General features: G+C 44.6%; 2 protein-coding genes across 2 annotated transcripts in view; both read left to right on the top strand.

The window, feature by feature from the left end:
• The window catches only part of CD59 (CD59 molecule (CD59 blood group)), a 28,853-nt gene extending 21,628 nt beyond the window's left edge, over nucleotides 1–7,225 (top strand). Inside the window, exon 4 of the mRNA XM_063095335.1 lies at nucleotides 5,673–7,225. Coding sequence (XP_062951405.1) covers nucleotides 5,673–5,899 — 227 coding nt within the window. The 3' untranslated portion in view covers nucleotides 5,900–7,225. The remainder of the gene's footprint in view (nucleotides 1–5,672) is intronic.
• A 9,478-nt stretch (nucleotides 7,226–16,703) lies between these two features.
• On the top strand, nucleotides 16,704–18,553 carry C4H11orf91 (chromosome 4 C11orf91 homolog). The gene is made up of 2 exons (XM_063092792.1): nucleotides 16,704–17,196; nucleotides 18,468–18,553. Exons 1-2 carry the CDS (start codon nucleotides 16,704–16,706, stop codon nucleotides 18,551–18,553), a joined length of 579 nt encoding a protein of 192 aa, XP_062948862.1.
• Nucleotides 18,554–27,794: the final 9,241 nt, after the last annotated feature.

Raw genomic sequence — 27,794 nt, 5'->3', positions numbered from 1 at the left:
ATGGAAATCCATCTGATTCCAAAGATTTTGTTCTTTCATCGCGACACTGTGCTGCCTCCCAAACTTCTGAGAACCTACTATGGGCCAGAGCCCAATCTAGCAGCTAAGAATGCAAAGATGAAGAAAGGACACATACAATTAACATGATGACAAAAGCCTCTTTGGCTGTCCCAAGTGACTTTGTATCTCTGTCCCATTCCATGGGGAATCTAGTGCATACATACGTAGTCCTGAGGAGACTCAAGCTGAGTTCAAAGGACAAGCAGGAGATGAGAGGACTCAGAGGTGAGGGGTGTTCCTGGGAGAGGCAACAGCAGGTACCAAGGCTTGGTGGCCTCGGAAAGCAAGGTGCTCATGAGTGTGGGGGTGGGGAGTGCTACCATGCACAGGCTCTGTAAAATATGCGTTTTGATATTTTGCATATGGTTAGACTATGGAATCTCCACGTCCATAAATCCTATTAAAATAGAGTTTAGGAAATGGTAGACAGAGGAAAGAAACCGGCAAAGACATATCCTCTCTTCTTGCTGCGTATGGTTCTGGATTGAATGGATGTATGTAAATGACACTGGAGAGGAGCAGCCGTTTCTGGGTCTTCTTAATGTACAAAGTAAAACTCCTGGGCTTAAATTTCTGAGGGATAAAAATAAAAACACTCTTCAGGGTTATTTTCACTCATACCCTCTACCACAATATCAAAGAATGGTGAACATGTCAGGTAAACTCATGAAAGGCTTGGGAGACCCACAGCTGAAAGAAAGATTAATTTCCCCAGAAAGGAGAAATCCCTCAATAAGTAAAGACAAATTAGAGTTATCCTGTGTGTAAAACAGGAGTATCTAATGATTTTGATATAAATTCCTGGAATGCAGCTAAAATTCCAAGCCCTACATGCACGGTCCTTGATTTTGTAGGGGGACAGATCCTCTGCCTCCATTGGAGGACCATGTTAATTCACTGTTAATGTGGAAAGCATAGTAAGGCCCCTAGGGGGCACGTAGTCGTTCACCACAAATATTTGAGCACCAACTATGTGTGACCCAGAAGACCTGATTCTTCCCCTTGATCATCTGTGTCTCTTGGACCCCCCACTACAAAAAGTATAATTGCCAAATGAGAGAATAAAGGCAACGTGGTGTGTTGCATGAAGATTACAGTAGCAGTTAGAAACTCTGACCTGTGTCCTGCCACCAGCTAGTTCTTTCCACCTCTATTTTTTAGTTTTGAAATGTGTGTGTTGGATAGTAGAGGTGGAGAGGAGAGGGAAATAGACCAGAGCCAAGGTCTTTTTTCTAGCTCCTAAATCCTATAGTTTCCTATCTGAATTGTTAAGCTTTTAGAAATATTTAATGTAAAGGACAATGAGACACACAAATTAGAATGGTCAAAGTGCAAAGCACTGACAGTGCCAGATGCTGGCGAGAATGTGGAGCAACAGGAACTCTCACTGTAAAATGGGATAGCGACTTTGGATGACAGTTTGGCAGTTTCTTACAAACTTTACCTACTCGTACCATACAATTCAGAAATTGCGTTCCTTGATATTTACCCATATGAGATGAAAACTTACGTCTACACAAAAACTTGCACACAGATACTTCTAGAAGCTTTATTGATAACTGTCAAAACATGGAAGCAACCAAGATGTCTTTCAGTAGGTGCAGGGACAAACTATGGTATATCCAGACGATGGAATATTATTCAGCTGCAAAATGAAATAGGCTATCAAGCCATGAAAAGACATGGAGGAAACTTAAATGCTATTACTGAGTGAAGGAAGCCATTCTGAAAAGATTACATTCTGTATGATTCCAACCATATGACATTTAGGAAAAGGCAAAACTATGGGGACAGTAAAAAGATCAGTGGTTGCCAGGGGTTTGGGGGTAGGGAAGGATGAACAGGTAGAGAATTTTTAGGATGGTGAAAATACTCTGTATGATACTATAGCAGTGAATACATGTCATTATGCATTTGTCCAAACCCATAGAATGTGCAACACCAAGAGTGAACCTTCATGCAAACTAGGGACTTTGGATGATAATGAGGTGTCAGTGTAGATTCATCAGTTGTAACAAATGTACCACTCTGGTGCAGGATGTTAATAGTGAGGAGGTTGTGTTTTGGGGGCAGGGGGACTCTGTACTTTGTGCTCAATTTTGCTGTGAACCTAAAACTGCTCTAAAGAGTAAAATCTTTTAGGGCCGGCCCATGGCTTACTTGGGAGAGTGCGGTGCTGATGGTGCCAAGGCCACGGGTTCGGATCCCTATATAGGGATGGCCAGTTAGCTCACTTTGGAGAGCGTGGTGCTGACAACACCAAGTCAAGGGTTAAGATCCCCTTACCGGTCATCTTTTTAAAAAATAAAGAAAGAAAGAATAAAATCTTTTTTTTTAAGTTAATGTTACTCTTAAACATTTTCTTCTTCTCATGAACATAAGTCCCAGAATCTGAGCCAGACATGTGATTCCAGCAGTTCTTGAAATACAGGGTAAGGCAGATAATAACAGAGCATCTAACTCTCCTTCCATCTCTGATTGACATCAGCCTGGGAGAGGCAGAGCACACTGTCATAAACATGAGTCACAGGCCAGGCACAACACTGGGAAAATCATTTCACTTCTCTAGCCACAGTTTTTCCCTCAGCTCTAGAACAGGAATACTTAGCTCTGGGGTCATTGGGGAAGTTAGGAGAGAGAATGGGTAGATAGTGCTGTGCAAAGTTGAGTCTAGAAGAGAGACAGGCATTGGGTGCTGATTCAGCCAATATTTACTGTTGTCCTGGCAGTATAAATCGTGGAAGTATAAGCCACGTTAAATGTACTTAGAGTCTTGGAGGAGCCTCCGACCACAGTACCAAGTGGTCACTGCTATAATGGCCTCTGAATAAGGGCCACATGTAGGGGTGCCTAGGACAATTGAGAACCATTGTTTTAGGTAGACTTAAGCCAAGTCTTCAAAAGGACTGGGGAGAATGTGCTGAGCAAGGAGAGAACCTCTAACACTCCAGCAACTCTGAGAGAATCCACATTGATTTGGGTGATTCTGACACTGGCTTTGGTAAAGATCACCCATCATAAGGTTATTCCAATATGATAATTCAAGTAAAGTGCTTGGCACACTGCAGGACACACAGTAAGTGATTAATTGGTAAGTAAATTACCAATCTTCCCAAGCTGTTAGGCTTCCCTAATTAAAATTCTGGTAGCTTTAAGGCTTTTCAAGTTCCAGTGCTTACTTACTATTACATAAAGCAGTAACTTGCCCTATTCAACAGCAACCTCTAGTACAATATTAGAAGCATCCACTTAAATAGGTGTGACTCAAGCAAGGAGAGCCATTTCTGGAACATCCTATCTTGCCTCTGCCACTTGACCAAACTTCATTAAAATCCAATCCAAATACCCATCGCCTCTGAGGGGGAGGACAGGCAATTATACAGGCAGCTGTCAACTTAGAAGTGTTCTGTCTTAAGCTATGAATGGAATTGGGTAAATTAGTTACAACCCTTAAATAAGAAAATAGGCATCCGTATTTTTTTTCTTTTCAGCACAAAAGGTAAGAGTGATCTTGTGGAAACTTTTCCTGTACTACTGAATAATCTAATGATTTTTAAATGAAATTTAAAATATTTTAAAAATAAAAGTTATTCATATGACAATTAAAAAGAAAAACTCAATCCATACAGAAACATATATGTGAAGAGTATTCTTCCATGAAGATAATACTGTTAAATTACTTGTGAATCCTTGCAGAGAAAGATTACTGCATTTACCTGCATGCATATATGCTTTATTTACACAAATGCATCACCTATATACTGTTCAGCATCTTGGTTTTTTTTAATTGAGATAAAATCCACATACCAGAAAATTTACATTTTAAAGTATATAATTCAGTGGCTCTTAGTATATTCACAAAGTTGTGAAACTATCACCACTATTTAATTCCAGGGAATTTTTATTACCCCCAAAAGAAAACCCTGGCCTGTTAGCAGTCACTCCTCATTTCTCCCTCCTGCATCCCCTGGCAGCCACTAGTCTACTTTCTGTCCTCATGGATTTGCCTATTCTGGATACTTCATATAAATGAAATCTACAGTACTGTGTAATTTGTGACTGGTTTTTTTCACTAAGCATAATGTTTTCAAGGTTCACCCATGTTGTAGCATGTACCAGTACTTCGTTTCTTGTCATGGCCAAATAATATTCCGGTGTATGGATATATGACATTTTGTTTATCCATTCACCAGTTAATGGACATTTGGGTTGTTTAACTTTTTATCTATTTTTAATAATGCTGCTGTGAACATTCGTGTATAAACTTTTGGATGAGCATAGTTTTTAATTCTCTTTAGTATATATACCTAGGAGTGGAATTGCTCAGTCATGTGGTAATGCTATTTTTAACTTTTTGAGGAACTACCAAACTTTTCCGAGGCTTCTGCACCATTTTACATTTCCACCAACAATGTCTGAGGGTTCCAGTTTTTCCACTTCCTTACCAACACTTTCAGTTTTCCATTTTCTTGATCATAGCCAGCCTAGTGAGTATGAAGTGACACCTTGTGATTCTGATGTGCCTTTTCCTAATGACTAATGATGTTGAACATCTTTTCATGTGCTTTTTGGCCATGCGTATATCTTCTTTGGAAAAATGGAGAAATGTCTATTCAAATCCTTTGCCCAGTTTTAAATTTGCTTATTTGTCTTTTTATTGTGGAGTTACAAGAATATTTTATATATTCTGGATACTAGACTTCTATATGATTTGGAAACATTTTCTCCCTTTCTGTAGCTTGTCTTTATTTTTTGATAATGTCCTTTGAAGCACAAAAGTTTTAAATATCTTTTTGTTTGAAAACTTTATTTTTATTTTTATTTCATTTTATTGTAACATAGTTGATTGTATGTATCTGTGGGGTACAGAGTTGAATATCAATACCTGTGTGCAATATGGGATGCTCAAATCAGGATAATTAGTATATTCAACATATACAATATAATCATTTTTCCTGGCCCTTTACCAATTCCTACCTAAAGTTTTAAATTTTGATGAAGTCCAATTTATCTGTTTTTCTGCAATTATTTTTAAAAACTGAAGCTCTTTCCATGTCAGTACTTGCCGGCCTATGTCATTCCTTATCTGCATGGAATTCCACTGTATGGAATTCTACCAAAATTTCTTCAAAAAAAATTTTTTAATTAACAGCCTGTTTTTCAGTTTCTTGCTGTGCAGATAGTATTGCAGTGACCATTCTTGAGCATATATCTTAACCACTTTTACAAGTAGCTTCATAGGTAAATTCTAAAAGTGGAATTGCTGGATCAAAGGCAGGATGTGTTTAAAATCTTGGTAGATATTACCAAATTTTCCTCTTAAACAACAGTATAAATGCCCATTGCCACACACACACACACACACACACACACACACACACACACACAACTATATTGGCTCTGATGAGATTTTGGTTTTAGGAAAAGTTCCCTTAGGGGTGTATCATCATTTACTTAATTGTTCCCCTTTACAACCAACTAGAATGAACATTTTTGCCTAGATGTCTCTACTTGCACAGGCTAAATTCTAAAAAGTAGAACTGAGTGTTCAAAGGTAGGTACCGAATTATACCCACTTGCTTTCTTACCCTTGTGTGTGTGTCTCCCCACAGCGCCACGGAAGTATCACCAATGTTGGAAGTTGGCGGATTGCACTTTTGACCGTGTTTCACAGATATTAGGGGATAACAAGATACAGTACAACTGCTGCCAGCGGGACCTGTGTAATACGGAGGCCAGTGACAATGAAAGTGGTATTGGCAGTGGTGGGACAACCTTATCAGGGAAAATAGTTCTGCTGGTAATCCCATTTCTGGCAGCAGCCTGGAGGCATCTCTAAAGCAACACCAAGAGGGCTAATCCTAAACTCACTGCTTTTGTATATTCCCCATTTCTTTACTGTTACGATTCAAAGGCTTTCTACTCTCTTGTTGGGAAAGAATCAAGTTATCTTGAGCAGCTGGGATAGGAGAGGATACTGAGAGACTTTGAGGACCTTCCCCTTCCTCCTGAGGAGGGAAGTTTGAGAGTGAAGCATGCGTGACTTGAGCTGGGTTACAGGCATCCTCCTTTGCGCTTTGGAGGACAGCTTAAATAGGTTCTCTGCAACCAGCAGGTTATTTTCCCTGGTTCCTTGGATGTAGTTAAATAGTAGGATCAGTACCTTTAGCGGGGAGCAGGACGGGATGGTTTTTTCCAACATTTTCTCTCACTTGGAATGCTTTCATAAACTTCATGGCTCCTGTGTTGCCATGGAGGCACACCGAATATTCCAGATATGAGCTGTCAGGCAGGGGCAACAAGATTCTTCATGCAGAGTGATTGGAATGACTGTTCTATTCTCAACTAGAAAGGGTCTGGAAGGGAAGAGCTTTCCAAACGGCAGGGCATAGAAACACACGGTCTGTCTTTAGAGATGTACCAGTGGCTGAAATTTGAGTTTTCCTGTCTCTAAATTTTGTATGGGTTTTGCTGTGTTTTGCTAGAAAATTTTGATAGCATAAATGAATAGGGTGTTAAAGCTATTTTCCCCTCCTTTTTTATTTTTTAGAATGGTGGGATATCTTGGCTGTGAACGTTCTATGCTACATGAGACAGGCAGCATGGTGTGTTTATTTGAAATGTTATGGGTAGGAAGGCTCCTAACGTGTGTATGTAGATATGAATGCAATGGGAACAAACTCTGGGTTTGCCATTTGAGACTTTCAGATGTCATCATTGATAGTAATATATCTGCAAGGATGTGTTTTACCTGCCTACCTTCAGCCTGCTGACTCCTAGCTGACTCAGCACAGATTGTACAAAATACTTTTGTAACAGCTATTAGCATAATCATAAATGTTGAAGCTTTCAGAAGCTCTACCAATTTCCTAAAAAAATGATAGACCTGCTTCAGAAGGGCAGAGTTTTCCTTTTCCCTGTGGATGCTGATGAATAATTCTCAGGATCCAGTCGACTTATGACAGTTGTATTCTTATGATCTTGGCTGTATATAACAGCTTAGCGTGACTTTTGAAGAGAAAGGAAGAATTTCTTGAATAACTTTTAAAAAACCCAAACCCTTGATTATGTAATTCATTATACAAATTGAATGCATTATATAGTGTTTTAGACAAATGAATGCAATGAATGATGCCTTCCTGAAAATAAAGTCTAATCTAATGGATGAGTGTGGTTATTGGCTCCAAAAGGATGACAGCATATGTAATATGCTCCATGGTAGCAACTGCGAGAAGAGATCTTGGGCAGTGCCAGTTTTCTTCTGTTGATGCCATTATCTGAACATAGAAAAATAGAGACTTCCTCGTCAAGACCTAGCGTTACCTTGGTGCTCTGTGCTCTCTGACTCAATGTTTTTTCTGACATTATTTTTAATTCTCTGTTCCAAGACAAAATACTAGGTGTGACTCTTTCCTCAGTAGGGTGTTTTTCTGTCTGGAAAAAGTACCGACCATGCCCATAGCCACCGACTCAGCAAACAGCTCAGTTCCTGTGACTTCTAAGGAACAAGAACCAATTTTGACTCACTTAAGAAGAAAAAGCATTTTTTGGAACTTTGTGGGGGGAATTCAGCCACACTTCAAAGAGCCAGGAGTTGGGCAGTTCCAGAAGTCTCTCTCCAGATTCAGATTCCAGGATGAGACTGTCTCTCTATCTTGGGTCATGTACCCACTTTTTGGCCAGAGTATATTGGTAAAAGAGTAGTTCTCTAAAGTAGAATCTGGGTGCTGCTATATGGGAAGAGGGCTTCTGACCAATCAAAATCAGCAGGGCCACATAAATGGCCTTAAGCTTTGGGGTTGCTTTCTGCAAAAAGTTGTTGTGATTCATGCTAATGACTAAGGGTTGGGTGCTTGGACCCAAAGATAATACTACAAAGGCCAGATGAGTGCGAGCCTTTTCATGGCTTTACAGGAACTGTCATGGTGTTCAATACTGGGTGGTGATGACCTCACTGGATTTTTCTCTTTTGGGGGATGAGCTGTGGATGCAAGGTACAGCTGGTGGGTAGGTAAGTGGAATTCATGTCCTGCAGGATGCTGACCCATTGTCCAACTTAGTCTTGGACATACTAGGCTTCAAGATATGGGTATATTCCTCTTGTGTCCTTGCAGTCAGCTCCATGACTTAACATCATGCAGTGTGTGTCCTAATAAAGAGCCTGCCCAACTCACATGTTTTGGACTTTAGTCTGTTTTCTGTTGCTTATAACAGAATACCTGAAACTGGGTAATTTATAAAAAAATAAAATTTATTTCTTACAGTTTCGGAGGCTAGGAAGTTCAAAGTCAAGAGAACACATCCATTGAGGGCCTTCCTGTGGGTGCTGACTCTCCAGAGAGATGCAGGGTATTACAGGGTGAATGGCTGAGCAAGAGAGAGCCAGCCTCCTCACTTGCTTCTCCTTTTAAAGCCATCAGAACCACACCAATTACTCCATGAATGGATCAATCCATTCAAAGGGCACAGTCCTCACAATCTAATCACCTCTTAAAGGCCCACTTTTCAATTAACATAACAGGATTTCCCACCCTCTTAATATTACAATGGAGTTCAAGTCTCCAACATATGAACCTTTGAGGGGACACATTCCACCCATAGCAGGACCTCTTGAGGGAATAAACCAGCTTGATACATCTGAGTCCTCAGCAGGGCCAGATGATTTATCTTGCTCATGGTAAGTCCTTAATCAGTGTTCAAAGCCTCCTAGCTCACATTGGTTTCTATTGCTTGTGAACAGATCTCAACTAATGCTAACAGTTCTTCTCTCTAAGGATTCTTGATATACTGAGAAGGCACAGAGCTGACTGGAGTAGCAGTGACCTGACACTCATTGTGATGAGAGCAGCTTTCTGGTGCAGGGTTCTAGGCTCTGTGTTTTACATGCATTTTCATCTGTGCTATCATCTCACTTTGCATAAGAGGAAAGTACATTTGGAGGTTAACTGAATTGCTCAAGTTCACCAAGGTAGTCAGTTGGAAAGTCCAGGATTCACACTCAGCTCCTCAGGTCAGCCACTCTTCTATATCCTGCCTGTTTTGCACACTGTCTTCAGTATACTGCAATCTAACTTTGGAAAGAAGCCTGGTATGGGACCCTGGTGCTTTTTTGCTTTGAAGAAATTAGTTCCTTTTCTTAAGAAAGAAGATGTTAAGCACAGTTGCTTTTTTACTGGGAAGTTACCCAAGAGTGTGAGCTTTACAGGACCTACTTAGGCCTTCCTGGAAACAGGAGATCATTTCAAAGCACTATGTCTGCCACAGTCTGTTTCTCAATGCCCACTGCTTCTCATAGATATTTCATGTCAGGTTAGCAGCAAAGTATGTGGATTTTGTAATTGGAAACCTGGGTTCAATACTGTCTCTTCCACTAATTGCCTATGTCTTTGGACAAGTTGTGTTTTGTTTTTCTTTTACCTTTCTGAGCTTTGGCTTTCTGCACCTACCTCGAATTGTTGTGAGGTTTGAGGTAATGCATTTGTTAAGGGTCTGGCAGGTGGGAAGTGGGCTATAATAAAGATGCTAGTTACATGGAGTTCAGGGTTGTTAGGGCTACTGGGTTCTAAGACCTACAGTGAACCACACTGCATTTACCCCACTGACTTTGATATAAGTAGAAACTGACCGGAAGTCTACTTTTCAAATTACTTACAAGTTATTCAACATAATTTTTTTAAATAATGGATCTTATTTATATAAACTAAAATTTTGTTTATACACTTATTCTTTTGGGGTAAGATAAATGACCACAGTACTTTAATTTCTAAGTGGGTACCTCCGGTGGCCCATTGTAGCTCAGGATGTTTTCTTTTTCTCCAGCAGCTTTAAGGCCCAGAGCCTTTGGTAGAGGGGAGGGACAGCAGGCACCTGGTAGGGGACAAATTCACTGAACTGAGAAACTCAAGGTTCTTTTACTGTGGAGTGGGGAGCTTTCTTTCTGTGATAAGTTTCCCTAGGGATGTTGCTGTTTGCATCCTTGCTGTTCTTGGCTATATACAAGCTAGCCAACCCAGGTATGTTAATCCTGTATATGATGAATGCTCATGCTGGCTTCACTAACCCCACCTAATTTGGCTGTATGTTTACAGATTTGTAAATTAGTCAACCTAAAATGCTGATGCTAACGAGATGGTGATGGCCCTTACTAGAACTTAAGTAACTCTCCTGTTTTGGTGTGATATGGTGCTGTGGCCAGAACTGAAAGTTATAATTCATAAACTCTACTAGTGTAGACACAGTGCCACCTGGCACAAAACACGTTTTCAACAGGGAGTATGTTCCCTTGGGTGGCTCTGCCCTTGGATTCAGTAAGTTCTGTTCATATTATAACTTCCTCTGCCCTTTTTTGTTGCTTGAACTAGTTTGAGAAAGTTTCTGTTCCTTGTAACCCCAAACCCCTGACCAAGACAACTACTGGTGAGAAGGGTTAACTGACGATTGCTAACTAAACCACTCTTGTCCCTGAGCTACAGAGAGTAGTTAAGAGAAAACACTAAAGGGTCTCTTTGTCATCATCATTTGTAGCTTTAGCACCTGGTATAATGAACATTCCATTTTTAGCCACTCAGTGACTGTTCCCCCTCCCTTCTGGTAACAGAACCACAATTATCTTTTGGGGAATTACATCCACCATTTATGTTTGGTCTTGGTGGGACTCTTAATAAAAGTAACCTACCCTCCTCTAGCCAAAGGATGGGCAAGTTCTCTCCTGGAATTTGTCTTGAGTGGATGTATACAAGGACTGAAAAAAAAAATTGGCTGAAACTGTGAGTTTCTCTTCAAAGCATTCAGCTGCAAGTAATAGAAAACCCAACTTAGAGTAGCATAATCAGAATCTGATTTTCTTGCATACACAGTCCAGAGATAGGCAGCTGCTGGCATTGGTTCAGCTGCTCAGTGACATCTGGGCTGGTATATTTGTGGCATTCTTGGTTTTTCCCTCATGATCACAAAGTAGCTACAGAAGTCCCAGCATTGAATTCAGGTTCAAGGTAGGAAGAGAAAATAAAGGGAAAGCTTCAGTTGTTTCTGTTCCTCTTACCAGGAAAGTCTGGTTATATCCTCTGGCTGGAACTGTCTTATGGTAGCTAAAAGGGACTGGCAAAGCTGGTATTGGCTTTTTCCAGCCTCTCTGGGTGAAGGCAACAAGGAAGAAGGGTTGTCAGGCTGGGTCACATTGAACAGACTGGGTCACAGACCCCTCATATGCAGCTCACGAGCTAGGTAATTGGAAAAAGATCCTGGGAGCCATGGGTAAAGTTGGTAGGCTTTATTCAGATGACAAGCCCAGGTAACTAGTAGCCCTGGTGGCCTCCCAGGGCATCCCGGGGACCCTGTGGATAAGGGCCATTCATCCTTTATACTTAAGTCAGATAACCCAGGGACACCTGAGTGTGAGTTAGATAACCAAGGAACACCCTGGGTACATATTTACATCAAACAGGCTAGGTCATGCTCAGCAAGATTCCAGACAGCTGAGGAAGGCTCACCGTTTTTCATTTTCAAGGGTTGAGAGCAATCATTGAGAATAGCCAGCCAACAGCATCTACCACCCCAGTGCCATACTGAAGAGGCTGTTGATTCCTTCCTGCTACCTGGATTCCTGAAGTTGCCCTCGTCTCTGCACCTTGTAAACCTAGTTCTTAAGCTTTCAATTCCACGAGCCATCTCATAGCCCTCTGATAAATTCTCAGTGTCAACTTCTGTTGCTTGAACAGAAAAGTCTGACAGAACTACCCTAGAAGTGTTGCCATCAGGATAACTTGAGAACAGGTAAGTGGTCAGTAAGTTATTTTTAATATTAGCTATAGTTATTTTGCCCAAGGTAGCACAGCTGGTTGAAGCTGCTTGTTGGGGCTTAAACCCAGCTCTCTCATCTCACAGGCCTCTTCACTCCCTATTCCACTAAACTACCTCTCAGGCTTCAGTTTAAAATTTTAAAAATAAATTTGCTCTGCAAGTGCATAGTAACATCTACCCAGGAAAACAGGAATAAGGGTTAGATGCTGTTACGCTATGTGACTACGCCCGTTGTTGGGTTACAGGAATAGCTACGCTAATTGTATGGTTCCGGCAATTCATAACTAAAGCCAAAACATTTCACTATTTTAGTTATACTAAGTTTTCCATCTGTATTGTCAGGGCTAAAGCTAGGGCTAGGGGGTCACAGACCCTACAAACCCATTGTACAGACTGGGTCACCAGACCTCTCTTATGTAGGTCCATGCTAGGTAATTGGGAAAGGTCCTGGGAGCTGATGGTAGAGGACGCAAGTTCAGTCCTCAGCAGAAGCAGCAGTGATGGTGGCCTCTCAGGGCATCCCGGGGGCGGGGGGGCACTGGCAGCAACAGCTTGCAGCAGCAGCCTCCAGCAGTGGAAGTGACCTCCCCATGACCCCGTGGGGGAGGGGGTACCTCGTGGAGCAGAGCCACTCGTCCTTTATGCTTAAGTCCATAACCCAGGACACCTGGTTTCCCACGCACATTGATATCAGACAATAGCCAAGGAACACCTGGGCACACGTGCATATCTACATCAAATGCTCAGCAAGATTCTGAACATCTGAGGGGCCCTGACCATTTTCCTATATTTTCCCTACAGACGCAGTTTTTAGAAACTGTCTTGAAATAGAGGGCATTGTGAAGGGAGGTGGAAATGCCTGGGCCCCCAAGTCCAGACCAACACAATGGTTCACTGAGATAAGTAATAAAAGACTTCTGGGCTTCCCAGAATAGCTTAGTTCTTAAATTGTGGCACAAGCAACTTCCAATTAGAGTCTGTCCCCTGCCAGGAAGAGGAGTGGGACGCCAGATGCCAGGAAGGCGGCCTCACCCTGAGGGCTAGGGGAACAGTTGGGAGGCTGGAGAAGGGAGTGGTAAGAGCCCAGCCATTGGAGCCAGGCTGCCTGTCTGGAATGCCAGCTCTGCCTCTAACCAGCCACAGGACTTCAGGCAAGTTACATGCTAAACCTTATGTGCCTCAGTTTTCTCATCTGGAAAACAGGGATAATAACACCTACAGCTTGGGGTTGTTAGGAAAATTAAGTGAGTTAAGACGAATGCCTGGGACACAGCAGCCTCTGTGTGTTTATTATCAATGTCTTCAGCAGGACAACAGGTAATCAGCTTCTCAGGTATGGAGCCTGCTAAATTATCTGGAGTGGGTTTGGTTTTCTAGGAGGGATCCCCCTCCCCCCGCTCCATTTTCCTCATCAACGAACCAGGGCTTAATGGGGAATTAAATCCATGTATAACTGTATGATAACCATAGCCACACTTTTGTAAGTACCTACTTTATGTCACAGGTTCTGCTTACACATATTTTCATCAAATACATCAACCGGATGAAGTGGATATTGTCTTCATTTTATGGATCAGAAAATCAAGGTTCAGAGAGCTGACATGACTTTCCCATGGTCACAAAGAGTTCGGGATTCAAACATGACTCTTGTATTCCAAGCCACAAGTACTACATGTCCCAAAAAGCTGCCCAGAGCCGCACAGGCGTGGCACATCATGACATATCCCTAAAGAGGCTGAGGACCTGGTTAAGTAAGGTATGATTGCCAGCACTGTGTCTACATGCAGATCAAAAGGGGTGGGAGGAACAAGACTTCTTGGGGACCAAGTCCAGAGGAGTACCAGGCAGACAGCATCCTGGCTGGAGAGGATGGTGGCAATGGAAAATTACAAATGCCAACTGCAGTGATTCAGCCTGGGTTAAACAGAAGTTTAAGAGTGTTAGAGAGGAACCTCCATCACCTTATCAAGTTTCTTTAGAGTGACACTTCCGGCCCCTGTCCACCTGAGAGCAGAACGATGATAGCCCTGATTGATGAATTTGGAGAAAGAACCAGGCCTGCCCTCGGCCTGCCCTCCACTGTGACATAAAGACCTTTTTCCTGCAACCAAGGCCTGTGGCTTTCTAAACTGGCCTCCCGCTGGGTAAGTTGGGTCAGTTCAGAGGTATAGTATTAGCAAGCCCTTCTGGCAACAGACCTAAAGCACATCCTCCAACTGACCTTTATCAGCAAAGCACGATTCGTGTGTGTCTCTCAGTTAATCCCAAATGAAGGCAGGGAGCAGGAACATTAGGAATTGAATCCCTCAAGACCTAATGTGATGGCACTTTAGGGAAGGGGAATTTGAGTGGAGAGGTAGGAACCTATGGAGGGGGAATGGTTTTGGACATTTGTTTGTGGAAACAACCCATAGAGTTTTGCCTCAACTACCATTGTTTGTCATTATCCTATATGGACTTCACTTTCAGACTGGGGTTTATCATAGTGGGGTTTTTTTATTGTGGCACATTAGTTTTCTTGTGTGTTTGTTAGACAAAACAATTTTGTCATCAACTTCTTATTTAACCCACCAGCTACAACTTAAAATTAAGCCATCCAGTATAAAATCTAAGATTATCTTGAAGTTTTGGAAAAAAATCTGTAAGCTTTTTCTCCTTGAATGGATATATACAAATAAAATGTGGTTATATTGCATCATTTAAAAAACAGAATGCAAAATCTATTTCTCTTTTAAGGACCTTCAATATTTACTGAACACATACATGGCCAGGTACTTAAGTTGTCTCATTTAATCTTGCCAATCCAAATGTGTGGGTGCCATCTATTCCCATTACATAGATGAAAAACTGAAGTGCAGAAGGTTCAGCAACACAGAAGTTTCAAGCTCCGGTCTGAGTCGAAAATCCTGGCTCTTACCACTACTATGGTGTCTTTTTCTACTACTATGGTAAGTGTCTCTTACCACTACTATGGTTCTGTAGAGGTGGGAAAAAAATGTTTCCTCTACCATCTTATATTTGGTGACTGGGTCCTGCAAATAAACAGATAAAAGATTAACAGGATAAAAGGTTGTTAGGCCTGCTCACCGAGGCCTCACAGAAATGAAATGAAAACAAAAAGAAGTGGCTAGGCTTGAGGGCTTATATACCATTTTAACAAAGGGTGAAACATTGTGGAGAAGTGAGAAGACAAAGGAAAAGGGGTTTCAGATTTATGGGACAGTAAATTGTGGGAAGGTAAATATATGGGGGAAACTAATGGAAGATTAGGGTTGTTTGTAAGGTTTTGTCATGTAGACTAAGTCAGTGCCATCTCTAGTGAGATGTCTTTTTCCTGGCATTAGATAGGGCAAAGAAGACATCTTCACAAAGGAAAATTTGTTACCTTTACAAAGGGAAATTTATGCCCCGCTTTTAGCAGAAAGGGGGAAGACAGAGTTTCTCCTGTTTCTGCTGTTTCTTAATTTCCTCCAGCTCAAAATAATCCTTATGCCAAAGTGGCATATTTTGGGGTGGCATGCTCTGATCCCCTTCAGTTTCCACAACACATAACACTATTTTAAAAGTTCCCAAATATTTATCAAGCCTTTTTATGTGCTCAGGATTATAGGCTCCTTGGGCTGGATTCTTGCCCTCAAAGAGCTTACAGCTAAGTGTGAGAAGAAAAAGCTTCCCAATCAGACACGCCCTTCAGTGGGGATAGCTGCCCTTGCATTTGAACAGTTTACAAGTTCACACACACTGTTTTGTCTTCTGTCTGATCATCACAAACAACCCCATGAGGCAGCCTAGTTCTCTTATTTCTATTTTATGGAAAACTGACTTAGAAGTCAAGCAACTTGCCTAAAGCTACCCAGCTTAGATATCTGGCTCTCTCCACTTTGCTGCTAAACACACACACACACAATTCACTTGTGGAGTGGTACTCTGATCTTGACTTGCCCATATCTATACTTGTTCATCACACCACTGATCATTAGGCTCAAGTTGTCAAGAAAATTTATTTCCCCTCAGTCTATGAATAATACTCATATAAATGAGCTGGGCATGTCCCTTGGACAGAACGTCTAGAACACTCATGAAGAATGGGTGAGCTATTTGAGTTCCAACAGGATTTTCTTTTTGGTGGTTAGTTTTTTGCCTGTTAGCTCCTGATAATGTATGTGTTTGGAAGAGAACTAAACTGCATTTCATTTTGAAAACATTCTTTCCTTCAGATCTAATATAAATATAGACCAGGGTCCCCTTTTCCAGAATCTTCCACAACACTGCTAAGTTTGGCAGAAACATGGATTGGCTCTAACAGCCATTCCCACTCAATCCTTATTTCCCAGTCAGACGCTCATTTTCTCAGGCTTCTTTGCAGCAAGGGGTGGGCCGCGACACAATGAGGGAAGTCTGTTGGGGCAAGGGGCAGGTTTCTAGGAAATACTTTTTCTCCCTAAGGAGAGGAGGACTGAAGAGTTTTCTCTTGCAGCCCTGGCCAGCTCTCTAATTCCTGCTTTGGGATGAGGGTATGTCGGTATGAGACAGACGGAAGTAGGAGGGGCGCCACTGCCCTGGAGCGAGGTTTGTGGAACTGAGGGGCGGTGGGTGGAATCAAAGCCCGGGGCCGAGCACGAGGGCGCGACTGTGAAGGCAGGGGCGTGGCTTCCTTACTGCGGGGGCGCGGCCTGGGGCCTGGCCGTCCGGACTTAAGGAACTCTGCTTGCTCGGGGCGGGGCTAGGGCCAAAGGCCGCGCTCCGCCGGGGCGTGGCTTGTGGAACCTCAGAATCCCGGCGACTCAGCCCTGGCGCGAGCCTCCCAGCGCGGGGTTGCTCCCACGCAGCCTCCCATTCAAAAGATGCCGAAGGGGCGGCGCGGCAGCCGAAGCCCCAAGATGAGCCAGCGGCCGGCTCCGCCCCTCTATTTCCCTTCTCTCTACGACCGCGGCATCTCCTCGTCCCCGCTCAGCGACTTCAACATCTGGAAGAAGCTCTTCGTGCCTCTGAAGGCGGGCGGGGCGCCGGCGGGCGGGGCGGCGGGGGGCCGGCCCCTGCCCCAGGCGCCCCCAGCCCCGGGGCCCCCGCTGCCGCCGCCTGGCCTGGGTCCCCCCAGCGAGCGCCCTTGTCCCCCGCCTTGGCCCTCCGGTCTGGCCTCCATCCCCTACGAGCCTTTGCGCTTCTTCTACTCGTCACCGCCCGGGCCCGAGGGGGCTGCCTCGCCCTTGGTCCCCGGCCCCACGACCCCCAAGCTCGCCTCTGCCCCCCACCCCGAGGAGTTATGCGAGCTGGAGATCCGGATTAAGGAGCTGGAGCTGCTCACCATCACTGGGGACGGCTTCGACTCCCAGCGCTGTGCGTGACGTCGCCAGGGCCACCGAGCCCACCCGTAGCCTGTCCTGGCTCCCTCCTTGGCTCCGTGCCCCTCCCTGGAATATGGCCCCGGGCTCAGATTCCGGCCCCCCAGTAGTCTCAGATCCAAAGTCTATCCCCCAGAACTCAGAACCCCACCTCTCCCCAATTCTGCATTTCAACCGATTCCTCCCCCCACCACAAATCCGAATTATGTGAACTCTTTAGTCCCAAACTCCATCCTTCTTCTATCCTGAGCTCTTTAGGAAATCCGGACTCCACACTTGGATCTCCGTCCACCACTACCTCGTCCCGAACTTTAATCCTCCTGCACCGCAATGCCCCGCCCCTGTACTCTGGAGCCCCACCCACCACAGACGGCCCCTACCTTCAGAGACCCGAGCTTTAATATTCAGTCTTAAACTGGGGCCCTCAATGGAAGGAGTGGGAAGTAGATCGGGACCAGCTGGAGTGTGTGTAGGAGGAAGTGGGAATTGTGGAATACCCAGAAGGCTGAAGGACATTCACTGAGGGGATTTGGGACACTCCTCAGCTCTGGAGGGCAGCCTCCCTGTGACCTTGTGGCCCTGGTCGTCCTTCCACCAGGGTCCAGGACTGTGCTGTCTGGTCTCGGTCTGAAATCTTAGGATTCTGGACCAGGACAGACCAGATGTGCTGATGTGGGCAGGATTCCTCTGGCATGCAAGCTGACTGATTCTTCCCTGTTGGAGGTTAAAGTTGTTAAATCCAATTGTACTTCCAGAAGGACCTATTGCAGAGTAAAATATTCAGTAGCCATAGGTTGTCCTGCAGACTTTGTCTTTCCTGTCATTTGTTCTTGCTAAGGCTTACACTTGACCTCTGGAGGAGGGCAGATGGTTTTAGAAAGACATCCCACTATTGCATGTGACAGGTTAAATTGGCCCCCCCCTGCCAGACAGGGAAGGGAATATGAAATAACCTAAATGCTTAGGTTCATGTAGCTGTGGGAATGGTCCCCAGTTCATCAGACTACCCATAATGTACCTTTTCTCATAGCCATGGAAGGAAGAGTCCCTAGAAAACTTTAGCTTTCCTAAATCCTGGATCTTTTAATTATATATTCTCCTGTTAAATGTGTTTGGGCTGTTAGGGTCTTTTTCCTCCCATCTTGGATCACAAACGGGTGTTAGGCTCATGTAGGGAGCACAATTGCTTCCCAGGACTTTGCCTTGGAAGTGTTAGAAAAAGGCCCTTATCTCTACTACAGCTAAGTTTGTTTTGCTCTCCTGCAGATAAATTCCTGAAGGCCCTAAAAGATGAAAAGTTACAAGGACTGAAGACCAGGCAACTTGGAAAGAAGCTGGCCTCTCTCTCCTGAGGTGCCCACCAGAGCTTGGACAGCTGCCTCCTTAGGTGTTAGTGCTTAGATAATGGTGTCCCATTTGTTGTCATTTCAAAGATCATTATTTCCTATTCTGTATTTACTGCTGTTCTTGTTGCTCCCAGCATGTAATCCACATACAGTGTCCACTTGCGTGGTAAATCTCATTGTCTCTCTTCTCTCTGTTCTGCTGCTAGGGGAGCTCTCTCACAGGGTCTAGAATCTGCTGCCTGGCTGGCATTCAGGGTCTCCCGAGACCAGGGAAGGGGATCCTCAACACTGCCGTGCAAACTAGAACGATTGATGTGACAGAAGAGAACTGGGAGAAACCAAGGGCAGTGTACCGTAGGTTCTGCTGCTAGGTATCTGCTCAGAAAAATTCTTTGAGGGCTAGAACAGTGGGTGTCTCCCCCACCCCCACCCCCAAGTCTCTAGGAAGTATGAGGTGTTTTTCGTTTTCTTAAAATGTTTTTTGGATCACAAAACTCTGATAATCTTATCAAAGTCATGGTGCTTCCTAGAAATTCATATATTCAAGAAATAGTTATCAAGTGCTTATTGTGTGCTTACGCCCCCTCCTAGGCACTTGGGAATGGGAATGAAGGAGAGACAGACAACAAATATTATAGACAAGCAAATTATCATATTATAGAAGATGGTGTGCTATGGGGGGATAAAAGAGAGTAGAGTAAGGATAGTCAGGAGGGTAAGAGGAAGGCAGGGCAACTGTCTCAAACAGAGTTTCTTGAAGAGGTAGCATTTAAACAATATTTGATGGAGGTTGAGGGTCCTAACCATGTGACATGTTCCAGGCAGAAGGGCCAGTGTAAAGGCCTAAGGGGGAGCACACCAGCCCAGACGGCTGGAGCAGGAGGAGTGAGGGCAGAGTGGTAGGGAATGAATGCACAGGGGGCCCATTTGTGTAGGAACTTACAGCTGTGACAAGCACTCTGGGTTTTAATTCTAGTGGGATGGGGAGTCATCAGAGGGCTTTTAGCCAAGGAGTGACATGATCAGCCTTGTGGAGGTAAAGGTTCTCCCTGCTGCTGTGTTGTGAATAGATGACAGGGGTGCAAGCAAGGAAACAGGGAGAGCAGTGAGGAGGCTGTAGTAATTAATAATCCAGCTAAGAAGAGCATGCTTGTAGCAGTGGAGGTGGTGAGAAGCCTTCGGGCAAGCCTTCGGGCAGTTGAAGTATGGAGTTGTTGTGATCTGAGATGGGGAGACCATGGGTGGAACAGGTTTGGGGAAGGAGATCAGCAGTTTAGTTCGGGATATGGGAAGTTTTTTGTGTCTTCTGATGGAGACGCTGTGTAACAGTAGGATCTGTGAGCCTGGAGTTCAGGAGAAGTACCTAGACTGGAGGTATAAATTGGGGGGCTGCTGACATGTAGATGTATTTAAAAGGTGAGATCAAATGAGATCACCAAGGGGGTGAGTACAGGGAGAAAGAGAACCAAACATTGAGCATGGAGGCACTCAAGCCTAAGAGGCTGGGGAGAAGAGGAGGAACCTGTGAAGGAGTATGAAAAGGAGTGATCACTGAGTCAACTGTCTTCTTAGAAGCCAAGTGAAGAACGCACAGATGTTCCTCGACTTATGATGGGGTTACGTCCCAATAAACCCATTGTTAAGTTGAAAATATCCTAAGTCAGAAATGCACTTAATACTCCTAACCTAGCAAACATCATAGCTTAGCCTAGCCTACCTTATACGTGTGCAGAACACTTCCATTATCCTACAGTTAGGCAAAATCATCTAACACAAAGCCTATTTTATAATAGTGTTGAATATCTCATGAAAGCTATATACTATACTGAAGGTGAAAAACAGAATGGTTGTATGGGGTCTACTGAATGCGAATTGCTTTTGCGCTGTTATAAAGTCAAAATTTCATTAAGTCCATCGTTAAGTTGGGGACTATCTGTATTTAAGAGGAGGGAGTGATCAGCTCTGACAAATAGTGCTGACAGGACAAGTAAGATGACCCGGAGAATTCACTCTTGGATTTAGCAACAAGGATTTAGTATTGGTGATCTTGTCAAGAACAGTTTTGATTGAGTGATAAGGGGTAACACCTGACTTAAGTAGTTTTAAGAGAACAGGAGATGAGTTGGAGACGGTGGTGCAGATCACTCTTTAGAGGACTTCAGCTGCAAAGGACAGCAGGGAAGTAGAGCAGTTGCTGGGAGGGCAAGTGGGGGTAAGAGAAGGTTTTTAATAAAACAGGAGAAATAACTACATATTTGTGGTCTGGGAGAGGAGGGGGGATGATCTAGTAGAGAAAAAGTGAAGATATAGAAGAGAGCTGGGAAATTGCTGGAATGGTGTCCTTGAGTGGGCGAGATGGGTGCTGTCTTAGTCTGTTTTGTGCTGCTATCCCAGAATTCAACAGACTGGGCAATTTATAAAGAACAGACACTTATATCTCAGTTCTGGAGGCTGGGAGGTCCAGGATAAGGCACTGGCAGTTGAAGGCCTGGCCTCTCTGTTTCCACGATGGAACCTTGAATGCTGCGTCTTCTGGAGGAGAGGAACATTGTATCCTCACATGGCAGAAGAGCAGGAGAAAAGAGTGAACCCCCTCCTGCAAGCCCTTTTTATAGCAGCATTAATCCATTCAGAAGGATGGAGCCCTCATGACCTAAATACCTCTCATGTCCCACCTCCCAACACTGTTGCATTGGGGATTGTTTCCAACACATGCATTTTGGAGGGGACAAAAACATTCAAACCGTGGCAGGGGGAGGGGAGATTTAGTTAACAGTAGAGAGATTGGCTTTAGAGGGGACAGAGATGGTTCATCTGTAGTGATAGGAAGTTTCATCTGTGGTGTGGGGGTGCAGATGTTGGTAGGTGGGTAAGTGGGGTGGTAGGAGCCTGGAAGTTGTATACACATGCATAAAAGTTTGTGTAGCAACTTCCGGCTTGAGGGGGCGAATGCGCATGCCTATGAGGCTGTGCTGGAAAGCCTGGCACTGACTGCAGGGAGGCAGGTGGAGACAGACAAGCTGCAGAGCTTATGCCATACTACGGGGCAGTGGTATCTTGTTCCAGATGGTTGTTGCCAAGTAGGAATGTGGGCATAAGGTCAGGAGAAAGCTCCTGGTTTCTAAATCTTAGCAATAAATTCAAACCTTTCCAAAACATTATGCAGGCCAAATAAAAGCTGGACAGTCCCCCAGAAGTTGGAAACCTCTACTCTACCTATAGGGGCCTTCCCACCCTGGGCAGGGGGGATTCCAGGCTGTGACTCCCCTGCCCAGCAAAAAGCCCTAGGCCAGTTGCTAATAGAGAAGCTCCCTTGTTCTCCCAGAAAGTTTCAGGCTGGCCAGGTGCATGGCTACGCTAATTGCCTGGCTAATGCAATTGTCAGAATCCTACCTACGTGGCCAATTGCATTGCTAGGCCTAGGTTAATTGTCAGAATCCTGCTGACGTAGCCAATTGTGGGGTTACGCTAATTGTCTGGCTGGGTTAATTCATAACTAAAGCTGAAATGTTTCGTTATCTTACTTACACTAAGTTTTCCATTGTATTGCTAGGGCTAGGGGTAATATATCCCACAAACCCATTGTATAGACTGGGTCTCCAGACCCCTCACATGCCAGGCTCACATACAGACAGGGTCACCAGACCCCTCACACGCAGCTCCACGAGCTAGGTAATTGGGAAAGATCCCGGGAGCCATTGGCCCACGACATGAGCTCAGTCCTCAGCAGCAGCAGCTTCCTCAGCAGTGGCTTACAGCAGCCTTCAACAGATCCAGCAGCAGCAACAACCTCCATAGATCAGAGCCACTCAACCTTTATACTTAAGTCCGATAATCCAGGACACATGGGTGCACATGTGCACTTACGTTAGACAATAACCAAGGAACACCCGGGCACAAGTGCATATTTACATCAAATGCTCGGCAAGATTCTGAACATCTGAGGGAGCCCTGACCATTTTCCTATATTTTCCTTACACTAGGCCAGTGAGGGGGGCTAGAGAATCTTAATGAAAATAAGAAACCAGACATGGGGAAAACCAGCACAGAGTCCAGGTGGAGAAAGAGATATCCGATGGGGGCCTAGTTTCTCCTCCCCTCCCCAGAGTCCCAATATCCTTCCCCAGGCTGTAAAAGTAACATAAAAGTAGCCACATACTAAGTGCACACGATGTGCTGGGCACTGAGGGAAGTGGTTGACTGAATAATCTGACTTAATTCTCACCACCTTGTGAAATAGGTGCTACTCTTGGTGTGTTTTACAAATGAGAAGCAGAGGCTCAGAGAGGTAAAGTGTCTTACCCATAGGCACAGGCTGGGACGTGGCAGACCCAGGTCTGGAACTCAGGTCTGTCAAGGCTGCCCTAAGCTCTCCTTCCTTGGTGAAGTACAGATGCAGGAGAAGCCCTAGGTGAGCCATAAAAAAGAAACATCTGGCATTTTTTCTGAGGAGCTCTGATCCACTTACAGCCCTTGGATGTCCTCTTGGTGCCCTTGGAGTGGTAGGTGGCTGGGTGGGCCATCAAGGACGATGATCCTGACACTTGCTCCACCCGGACTCTTCAGTGGCCACACACAGAGCCATAAGGGCACCCAGAGCAGATGAGGCCCCTCTGGATCCCCTGTAACACCTGGACCCAGTCTTCCCCAGATGGCTGCACGAGACAGCCACCGCTAGTTATCATTCACACCAGCTGACATCAGCCCCATTTCCTGCAGGCCCAAGCCAGAGAAGACAAATAGGTTCATATCCCAAGTGCCAACTCCTCTCATACTTGGAAGCTCTTGGGGAAGATTGGAGTGGGATCCAGTGCTGTCATGGGGAGGGGTGGCCCATGTGCCATTCCTGTGGTATAAATCTCTTCAATCCAGGCTTAGCATCTGGGTCTCTAGTTACAAAGAAAAAATCTGGAAAAGACCAAAGAAGAGTTTACAATACAGTAAGGGAAATATAATCAATACAAAGTTTCAGTTAGGCAGGATGACTAAGTTCTGGAGGTCTACTGTACAGCATGGTGACTGTAGTTAATAATAATGTATTAAATGCCTGAACAAAGCAATATAAACAGAATCAATACTTTCTGTCAGTTTCTAGATATCACACATATTAAGTTTTTTACATGGACCATTTCAATCCTCATAATGACCTTGTAAGATGGGGATTGCTATCCTTATTTTACAGGTGACCAAAATTGAGGCCCAAAGAGGTAAAGTAACGTGACTATAGCATTGCAGCTGGTAAACAGGAGAGAGAGAATTCAAACTCAGGGCTGAATCAAGAGCCTGTGTTCTTACCTGCTGGGCCACAAAGCCTCCTGTGAGCATATAGGACAGAGGGGTGTGGGGCGTAAGGGTGGAGCTCTGCCAGGCTCCAGCAGGAACTGATGGCGCACTCAAACTGGGTAATTTGAAGAGAGTTTAATAAGGGAACTGTACTATAGACTAATTATTTGTGTCCCCCCCACCAATTCATATGTTGAAACCTAATTCCTGATGTGATGCTGTTAGGAAGTGGGGTATTTGGGAGGTGATCAGGTCATGATGGAGCCTTCATGAAGGATGTTAGTGCCTTTATAAAAGAGATCCCAGAGAGCTCCCTCACCCCCTCCACTATATGAGGACCTGGCCAGAAGGTCCCACTTATGAACCAGGAAGTGGGACCTCACCAGACACCAGGTCTGTTTGTGCCTCGATCTTGGACTTCCCAGTCTCCAGAACTGTGAGAAATAAATTTCTGTTGTTTAGAAGCCCCCCAGTCTATGGTATGTTGTTATGACAGACCAAATGGACTAAGGCAGAATGTTTACAAAGGTGTGGGCAGGGAATGGAGAAACCCAAGGCCTGTAGGTGTGAGGGGGGAGTGGTTGCCAGAACCTGGGAACAGAGAGGGCTGTGTGGAAAGGGCCCTAGCAGGAGGTGTGACCTTTGTCTAGGGCCACAGCCAGTCCACAGTGATCTGCATGTAGGGAGCACCACAAGAGATCAGAGGGGAGAAGAGCAAGGTCAGGATTTTTAATCAGTGTAAATATTGATAAGACATGGTTTTGTGGTTGGCTGGGTTGCTTCCCACAGCTTTCCAAGTGAGAGTGGAGTTGAGGGTAGTTTTTTTTTTTTTTTTTTTTTTTTTGTGGTTGGCTGGTGGGGTTGACAGTATTATGGCATTACAGCCAACACCTAGGACTTTGGCTGTATTAGGCTGTTTTGTGTTGCTATAAAGAATACCTGAGACTGGGTAATTTATAAAGAATGAGGTTTATTTGGCTTATGATTTTGGGACAGCTGCATCTGGTGTGGGCCTCAGGGTGCTGCTACTCATGGCAGAAAGCAGCAGACAGCTGGCAGGTACAAGCAGATCACAGGGCGAGACAAAGCAAGAGAGAAAGAGAGGGGCGGTGCCAGGGTCTTTTAAACAACCAGCTCTCATGGGAACTAATACAGTGAAAACTTACTCATTACCCCCACCCCCCAGGGAGAGCATTAATCCATTCATGAGGGATCCATCCCCATGACTCAAACAGCTCCCAACACTGCCATATTGGGGGTCAGATTTCCACATGAGTTTAGGAGGACAACACGTCCAAACTCTAGCAAATGCCCACTGTAGGGAAAGTGAAGGAAAATGGTCAGGGCCCCTCAGGTGTTCAGAATCTTGATGAGCATTTGATGTAAATATGCATGTGCACCCAGGTGTTCCTTGGCTATTGTCTAATGTAATTGCATATGGGCACCCAAGTGTCCTGGGTTATAGACCTAAGTATAAAGGATGAGTGGCTCTGATCCACGGCCTACTGCCCCTGGGATGTCCACGGGGGGCCACGGGGAGGCCACTACTGATGCTGCTGGATCTGTTGAAGGCTGCTGCAAGCTGCTGCCATTGCTGAGGAAGCTGAGGACTGAGATCATGTCATCTGCCAATGGCTCCTGGGATCTTTCCTAATTACCTACAGTGGACCTGCATGTGAGGGGTCTGGTGACCCAGTCTGCACAATGGGTTTGAAGGGTCTGAGCCCTAGCCCTGACAATACAAATGGAAACTTAGTATAACTAAAATAATGAAACATTTTGGCTTTAGTTATGAATTGCTTTAACAATACAATTGCATAGCTATACAAGTCACTTAGCAATACAATTGTCATGTAGCTTTATACCCACCATGCCCTGCCACCTACCCACCCACTCACCCCATGGCTTGGCCTAACATTGGTCACAGGTCCTGTTACAAGAGGTATGATGGGGGTCATGTGATTGTCAGCCTCTCCAGAACAAACTGGAATGGAAGAGGCTGTTCCCCAAAGAAAAGGATGCTTGGCAAATGAAAGCAATAGGAATCCTAATTAAGAGAACACCATGTGCAAGAACAATAGATAAGTGCAGTGGTGTGCTGGGGCCTGCCTGTACTGGCTCATGAGAGCTGATTGTCTGACGTTCAGGAACTTTGTAAGCTGGTTAAATATGCCATTATTAAAAATTAAACTATATCAACTTATAATTAAACTATATTTAAAAGCAGGTGACAAATATTTATAACTTGTCCCTTCCTAATTATTTTGCTACATTTCACTATTATCTATGCTCATGAGTCATGTATATTGTATCCGGTGGAAATATTATATAATGGTGTGCTGATATGCATTTCTTCCAAATGATGTCACATTGGCATCTTGAAACTGGCCACAGTGAGAATATTCATATAATGGAAACTGGCAAATGTACTATCAGATTGTTTCCCTACCACCCTCTCCGCCCCGACAAAGCATTGATTATTATTTACTAGCACACCACCAGATAAATTTCAAAAAAAGTACCTCCTGATTTGTAGCTGAGCTAGAGGGAAAGCTGCTTTGGAGCATTCAGAGTTGGGCTTCATATAATGAAGATTGCTGCTGCCTCTGGCTTGCTTTGGAGACATGGAGGGGGTAGGAAGATGAACCTGCTCATGCCTGCCCATGAAGGCAGGTTCCACCTGAGTCTACCTAGTACATGGCCTTAGGGAGATGAAAGTAAGCACACATGTGCTAACTTGTAAGTGGTAGTAAACCTGTCCGCTGGTAAAATGGGGCCCAAGGAATGTCTTAGATGATGACTAACAGATTAGCAGCTTCCACTTGTGGAAACTAGGGTAAAGGGTGGACAGGTAGAAGCCTGTAGATGAGGCTGGAGTCTCTCTCCCCACCCCCACTCCTGGCAATAGCTGTTTTGAGCAAGATGGAACATGAAACCTGATAGAACATGCAACCAGCTCTTGATATCATATCATGATCCTTTCTCACAGACCTCTTCTGTGAAAAACACAGATTTCAAGTATTCTGGGAAATACTTTACTACCTTATCCAAGTGATCTGTGCCTACCCTATGTGCCAAAGGAGTCAGCAGGCTGGGGTGCCTGCAGGGACCTGGCTTCTCAGAATAGAAGAGAGATCTAATCGCTGCTTTAAAGCTTCCTGCCTCATTGGAGTTGAACACCATGTTGGTGCCTCAGGACAGACTGGCCTTTTCCTTTCATTGGTGTCCTGATTTCCTCATTAACCAGATACCTGACCTTGAAAAAGCTACCTAACCTGTCTGAGACTGTTTCTTCATCTATAAAATGGAGATGCTCCTCTTGTAGGATGGTTGTTGGGTGAGGGGACTATAGGTAAGATGACAGATATGAAAGTGCCCCAAATTAGGAGCCATTATTATTTTCCAGTTCATGTTGGACACAGCTCTCACTGATGAGCTACTGGTGCAGGAAGTGGTGGCGGCCACTGGATGTGAGCTGGAGGGAGGCCCAGCCAGCCAGGTGCGAGAAGCACTGAATTTGCAGGGCCCTGGAGCTCAGCCTCACAAATGGTGACAAGGGGGTGAGTGTGGCTGGGAAGCAGTTTGGGGAAGAGGGTGATCCTCTTCTAGAGAGGGCCATCTACATTCCTCCCAGGCAGCATTGCATGTCCCACATCAAACAGACAAGGCCAAGGGCTTGACCTTTCTGTAGGGGTGCCCGAAGGGAGGCTTCACTCCCCGAGTCCCTTCATGCTGTCCACACCACGGCATTAGCACCTCCAAACAGGTATCTGTGCAGCACCTGGAGCAAAAGTGACTAGATAGGAATCCAGAAAACCTTTGACATACAGCTGGAGAATCACCTATTCTAGGGGCCCTTTTGTCTGGAAGAAAGCAGAAGGCCACTCAAACTAGCTTACTTAAGTAATGAGTAGCTGACAGGGTTCTTTGGTTATAAGCGATAGAAACCAACCTAAAGGAAATT

The sequence above is a fragment of the Cynocephalus volans genome, chromosome 4 (assembly GCF_027409185.1).
Source record: "Cynocephalus volans isolate mCynVol1 chromosome 4, mCynVol1.pri, whole genome shotgun sequence".
Classification (NCBI taxonomy): domain Eukaryota; kingdom Metazoa; phylum Chordata; class Mammalia; order Dermoptera; family Cynocephalidae; genus Cynocephalus; species Cynocephalus volans.
Note: the sequence above shows the minus strand (reverse complement) of the source record. Positions and strands in the feature narration are given on the sequence as shown.

Bases quoted from the DNA above. Each gene is read 5' to 3' on its own strand.
- C4H11orf91 (XM_063092792.1), top strand. From the start codon at position 16,704: ATGCCGAAGGGGCGGCGCGGCAGCCGAAGCCCCAAGATGAGCCAGCGG. The intron at 17,197-18,467 runs GTGCGTGACGTC...GCTCTCCTGCAG, and splicing joins CGGCTTCGACTCCCAGCGCT to ATAAATTCCTGAAGGCCCTA.